The 7109-nt window shown below is 42.4% G+C and overlaps 1 protein-coding gene across 1 annotated transcript in view; it reads right to left on the bottom strand.

Moving 5' to 3' along the window:
- Positions 1 to 6352: 6352 nt before the first annotated feature.
- tmigd1 (transmembrane and immunoglobulin domain containing 1) overlaps positions 6353 to 7109 on the bottom strand; it is a 6891-nt gene continuing 6134 nt past the window's right edge. Inside the window, exons 5-6 of the mRNA XM_042309548.1 lie at positions 6915 to 7027; positions 6353 to 6588 (exon numbers count right to left, since the gene is read on the bottom strand). Coding sequence (XP_042165482.1) covers positions 6577 to 6588; positions 6915 to 7027 — 125 coding nt within the window. The 3' untranslated portion in view covers positions 6353 to 6576. The remainder of the gene's footprint in view (positions 6589 to 6914; positions 7028 to 7109) is intronic.

Here is a 7109-nt window from a genome sequence, read left to right on the forward strand (position 1 = left end):
GGGGTCCAGACCAGAACACCACATATATAATATTAATATATTAATATATTATAGGGAGGTCCAGACCAGAACACCACATATATAATATTAATATATTAATATATTATAGGAGGTCCAGACCAGAACACCACATATATAATATATATTATAGGGAGGTCCAGACCAGAACGCCACATATATAATATTAATATATTAATATATTATAGGGGGTCCAGACCAGAACACCACATATATAATATTAATATATTAATATATTATAGGGAGGTCCAGACCAGAACACCACATATATAATATTAATATATTAATATATTATAGGGGGTCCAGACCAGAACACCACATATATAATATTAATATATTAATATATTATAGGGGGTCCAGACCAGAACACCACATATATAATATTAATATATTAATATATTATAGGGGTCCAGTGGACAAGAACACCACATATATAATATTAATATATTAATATATTATAGGGAGGTCCAGACCAGAACACCACATATATAATATTAATATATTAATATATTATAGGGAGGTCCAGACCAGAAGAACACCACATATATAATATTAATATATTAATATATTATAGGGGGTCCAGACCAGAACACCACATATATAATATTAATATATTAATATATTATAGGGGGTCCAGACCAGAACACCACATATATAGTATTAATATATTAATATATTATAGGGGGTCCAGACCAGAACACTACATATATAATATTAATATATTAATATATTATAGGGGGTCCAGACCAGAACACCACATATATAATATTACTATATTAATATATTATAGGGGGTCCAGACCAGAACACTACATATATAATATTAATATATTAATATATTATAGGGAGGTCCAGACCAGAACACCACATATATAATATATATTATAGGGAATATATTAATATATTAATATATTATAGGGGGTCCAGACCAGAACACCACATATATAATATTAATATATTAATATATTATAGGGAGGTCCAGACCAGAACACTACATATGTAATATTAATATATTAATATATTATAGGGGGTCCAGACCAGAACACCACATATATAATATTAATATATTAATATATTATAGGGGGGTCCAGACCAGAACACCACATATATAATATTAATATATTCATATATTAGAGGGAGGTCCAGTGGACCAGAACACCACATATATAATATTAATATATTAATATATTATAGGGAGGTCCAGTGGACCAGAACACCACATATATAATATTAATATATTAATATATTATAGGGAGGTCCAGTGGACCAGAACACCACATATATAATATATATTATAGGGAGGTCCAGTGGACCAGAACACCACATATATAATATTAATATATTCATATATTATAGGGAGGTCCAGTGCGCTCAATGGAAATGTGTTATTCTACATGTTCGTCACAGAAAAGGAAGGTATACATTATCTTGTAGTCTCAGGTTGAAACAATGATGAACTGTGTCATTGTTCTTTTAGTAAACATTCAAAATGGGTCGCAGCCCCAAACAAGGGTTAAGAAACAACACAATTCCAAATATTAACTTTAACAAGGCACACCTGTTAATTGAAATGCATTCCAGGTGACTACTTCATCAAGCTAGTTGAGAGAATGCCAAGACTGTGCAAAGCTGTCATCAAGGCAAAGTGTGGCTACTTTGAAGAATCTCAAATGTAAAATATATTTTGATTTGTTTAACACTTCTTGGTTACTACATGATTCCGTATGTTATTTCATAGTGTTGATGTCTTCCCTATTACTCTACAATGTAGGAAATAGTCAAATAAAGAAAAACCCTGGAATGAGTAGATCTGTCCAAACTTTTGAATGGTTCCTCTTTGACAGTACAGAGTATTTTAGTGTAGATCGTTGACAAAGAAATTACAATTAAACCCATTTTCATCCCACTTTGTACCACAACACAATGTGTAAAAAGTCAAGGGGTGTGAAGAATTTCCGAAGGCATTGTAATTTTAATATATAACCCAGCCCAGTCACGGACCAGGATGTCTTGCTCCCAGGCAGACTAAATAACTTTTTTGCCCGCTTTGAGGACAATACAGTGCCACTGACACGGCCTGCAACGAAAACATGCGGTCTCTCCTTCACTGCAGCCGAAGTGAGTAAGACATTTAAACGTGTTAACCCTCGCAAGGCTGCAGGCCCAGACGGCATCCCCAGCTGCACCCTCAGAGCATGCGCAGACCAGCTGGCCGGTGTGTTTACGGACATATTCAATCAATCCCTATACCAGTCTGCTGTTCCCACATGCTTCAAGAGGGCCACCATTGTTCCTGTTCCCAAGAAAGCTAAGGTAACTGAGCTAAACGACTACCGCCCCGTAGCACTCACATCCGTCATCATGAAGTGCTTTGAGAGACTAGTCAAGGACCATATCACCTCCACCCTACCTGACACCCTAGACCCACTCCAATTTGCTTACCGCCCAAATAGGTCCACAGACGATGCAATCTCAACCACACTGCACACTGCCCTAACCCATCTGGACAAGAGGAATACCTATGTGAGAATGCTGTTCATCGACTACAGCTCGGCATTCAACACCATAGTACCCTCCAAGCTCGTCATCAAGCTCGAGACCCTGGGTCTCGACCCCGCCCTGTGCAACTGGGTTCTGGACTTCCTGACGGGCCGCCCCCAGGTGGTGAGGGTAGGCAACAACATCTCCTCCCGCTGATCCTCAACACTGGGGCCCCACAAGGGTGCGTTCTGAGCCCTCTCCTGTACTCCCTGTTCACCCACGACTGCGTGGCCATGCACGCCTCCAACTCAATCATCAAGTTTGCGGACGACACAACAGTGGTAGGCTTGATTACCAACAACGACGAGACGGCCTACAGGGAGGAGGTGAGGGCCCTCGGAGTGTGGTGTCAGGAAAATAACCTCACACTCAACGTCAACAAAACTAAGGAGATGATTGTGGACTTCAGGAAACAGCAGAGGGAACACCCCCCATCCACATCGATGGAACAGTAGTGGAGAGGGTAGCAAGTTTTAAGTTCCTCGGCATACACATCACAGACAAACTGAATTGGTCCACTCACACAGACAGCATCGTGAGGAAGGCGCAGCAGCGCCTCTTCAACCTCAGGAGGCTGAAGAAATTCGGCTTGTCACCAAAAGCACTCACAAACTTCTACAGATGCACAATCGAGAGCATCCTGGCGGGCTGTATCACCGCCTGGTATGGCAACTGCACCGCCCTCAACCGTAAGGCTCTCCAGAGGGTAGTGAGGTCTGCACAACGCATCACCGGGGCAAACTACCTGCCCTCCAGGACACCTACACCACCCGATGCTACAGGAAGGCCATAAAGATCATCAAGGACATCAACCACCCGAGCCACTGCCTGTTCACCCCGCTGTCATCCAGAAGGCGAGGTCAGTACAGGTGCATCAAAGCTGGGACCGAGAGACTGAAAAACAGCTTCTATCTCAAGGCCATCAGACTGTTAAACAGCCACCACTAACATTGAGTGGCTACTGCCAACACACTGTCAATGACACTGACTCTACTCCAGCCACTTTAATAATGGGAATTGATGGGAAATGATGTAAATATATCACTAGCCACTTTAAACAATGCTACCTTATATAATGTTACTTACCCTACATTATTCATCTCATATGCATACGTAGATACTGTACTCTATATCATCGACTGCATCCTTATGTAATACATGTATCACTAGCCACTTTAACTATGCCACTTGGTTTACATACTCATCTCATATGTATATACTGTACTCGATATCACCTACTGTATCTTGCCTATGCTGCTCTGTACCATCACTCATTCATATATCCTTATGTACATATTCTTTATCCCCTTACACTGTGTATAAGACAGTAGTTTTTTTTGGAATTGTTAGTTAGATTACTTGTTCGTTATTACTGCATTGTCGGAACTAGAAGCACAAGCATTTCGCTACACTCGCATTAACATCTGCTAACCATGTGTATGTGACAAATAAAATTTGATTTGATTTATTTGATTTGATTTAATTTAAACAGTGTGATTGTTTTGGAATAAAATGTAAAAAAAAAAAAAATCTTTAACATCCTCTGCATTGTGTACTCATTGAAATGACCGTTTGAAACTTTAGTCTGTTTTGGTGGGACAGAGTTTTGACCTGCTTGGTGACATCACCATGAGGTACAATAGTTAATAGACCAATAATAAAGACAGTTCCAAACCTCTAAGCCAATAAGAGCTAGTTTTACGGTTTCCCCCTTCCCACTCACACCATTCACAGTTAAAATAGCTAAATTCCTTCTTGAGAAATGTATTTTTTGCTAAAAATGCATATTCTTCCCTTTTTAATGGAAATCTATTGCAGTATGGCGCTTCGTTGTTATCCAGAAATGATTAGATATTGATTTAAAAACGTCTGCTTTTTTTTAAACATCTGCCTCCCAACTGTTTCCCAATAAATGGACCTAAAATATTTTATTATAAAATACAGCAAGCCTCCCAGTACAACTGGTAATACAATAGACCCATCCAGGGGGTTATGGGTCACTTATCAGAGAAATGATGGTTTTAAATCGTGTGTCTGACATCTCATCAGCAGCAACCTGTTGGAACCCAGCCGTTTAACTAACAGGACATGTTGGAACCCAGCCGTTTAACTAACAGGACATGTTGGAACCCAGCCGTTTAACTAACAGGACATGTTGGAACCCAGCCGTTTAACTAACAGGACATGTTGGAACCCAGCCGTTTAACTAACAGGACATGTTGGAACCCAGCCGTTTAACTAACCGGACATGTTGGAACCCAGCCGTTTAACTAACAGGACATGTTGGAACCCAGCCGTTTAACTAACAGGACATGTTGGAACCCAGCCGTTTAACTAACCGGACATGTTGGAACCCAGCCGTTTAACTAACAGGACATGTTGGAACCCAGCCGTTTAACTAACAGGACATGTTGGAACCCAGCCGTTTAACTAACCGGACATGTTGGAACCCAGCCGTTTAACTAACAGGACATGTTGGAACCCAGCCGTTTAACTAACAGGACATGTTGGAACCCAGCCGTTTAACTAACCGGACATGTTGGAACCCAGCCGTTTAACTAACAGGACATGTTGGAACCCAGCCGTTTAACTAACAGGACATGTTGGAACCCAGCCGTTTAACTAACAGGACATGTTGGAACCCAGCCGTTTAACTAACAGGACATGTTGGAACACAGCCGTTTAACTAACAGGACATGTTGGAACCCAGCCGTTTAACTAACAGGACATGTTGGAACCCAGCCGTTTAACTAACAGGACATGTTGGAACCCAGCCGTTTAACTAACAGGACATGTTGGAACCCAGCCGTTTAACTAACAGATTTGACATTGTTTTATGTGATCCCAATAAATGTGTTATTTTACAGAGTTCTCAACCAGCGACGTCCTTGAGTCTGTAATAACCTTTTATATGAGGTGTGTGTATGTCTGTGCGTGTGTGTGAGTGTGTGTGTGTGTGTCTGCGTCTGTGCGTGTGTGCCCTTTTGTGTGTGTGTGTGTGTGTGTGTATGTGTGTGTGTGTATGTCTGTCGTGTGTGTGTGTGTGTGTGTGTGTGTGTGTGTGTGTGTGTGTGTGTGTGTGTGTGTGTGTGTGTGTGTGTGTGTGTGTGTGTGTGTGTGTGTGTGTTGTGTGTGTGTGTATGTTTGTGTGTGTGTCCCTGTCCCTTTGACTCAGTGGCAGTAAATGTTTAACAGTATTTTAACGAGCCCTAGACAGATGAAATGGTGACAGGAAGAACACTGCCTGTCTGACTCAGAGGTCACAGTTCAGCCTTGCCAGCTTGGAACACAGAGGAAACACACAATACTTCACCATAGATCAGCACCTAATTCCTCAGCCCAGTCATCTCTACCCTGGTACAAATAACCCCTGGCCCTACCAGAGCACCACTCTGGCCCCTCCTGAGCACCACTCTGGCCCCTCCTGGCCCTACCAAAGCACCACTCTGGCCCCTCCAGAGCACCACTCTGGCCCCTCCAGAGCACCTCTCTGGCCCCTCCAGAGCACCACTCTGGCCCCTCCTGAGCAACACTCTGGCCCCTCCAGAGCACCACTCTGGCCCCTCCTGGCCCCTCCAGAGCACCACTCTGGCCCCTCCTGGCCCCTCCAGAGCACCACTCTGGCCCTTCCAGAGCACCACTCTGGCCCCTTCTGGCCCCTCCAGAGCACCACTCTGGCCCCTCCAGAGCACCACTCTGGCCCCTCCTAGCCCCTCCAGAGCACCACTCTGGCCACACCACAACTATCCGAAGACAGCACATCAACGACACAGTATCATATCGAACAGACTGGGTTAAATATATGAATGAGTTTCTCTTTAATTTGAAGTAGAAATACAATATTTTCATATCACAACGGTAGATTATATTATTATGAAATCAGTCATACGGTACATCCCAACAGCTATTCATCAGTATAGAACACCTCATGGTTTCCCTCTGTCCAATGGAGTGGATTCATGGCCATATTCTCTGATCTTATTGGCTGTGGTCGGAGGTGTGGCAGGCTCAGATCCTCCTACTTGCAGCACTGTGAGGAAACAGGAAACAGAATCAGAGTGTCAGGAAGTGGGGTGTTATGTTATCTCTGTCTTTGTGTGTTTGGTGTTTTGGTTTTACTATCCTTGTTGTTACCAGAAGGGTAGTAAACACAATAACAATTTGGACATGTGACGACATTTCACCAGTCCTCACAAGGAAAAATGTTATTTTAATTTCAGGGTTAAGGTTACAATTAGGGCTACATTTGGGGTTAGGGTTAGGATAAGGTTTAGCGGAAAATCGGATTTTGAATGTAAATCAATTGTTTGGTTCCCACAAGGACAGTAAAAAAAAACATGTGTGTTTCTGTGTTACCTGTGTGATCCACCTCCAGCGAGAGATGATGGCGAGCAATGTGGTACAGCCTATCACCACCAGGCCTGCTATCATGGGAAAGATCAGGTCTGTCTGGAACTGAAGGGTCTTGTCTAGAGAGAGGAGAGGCAGATGGGAGGAAAGACGAAGCAGAGAAGAGAAGAGAAGAGGAGAGAGAGGAGAGGAGGGAGAGGA

The sequence above is a fragment of the Oncorhynchus tshawytscha genome, linkage group LG30 (assembly GCF_018296145.1).
Source record: "Oncorhynchus tshawytscha isolate Ot180627B linkage group LG30, Otsh_v2.0, whole genome shotgun sequence".
NCBI classification, from domain to species: Eukaryota; Metazoa; Chordata; class Actinopteri; order Salmoniformes; family Salmonidae; genus Oncorhynchus; species Oncorhynchus tshawytscha.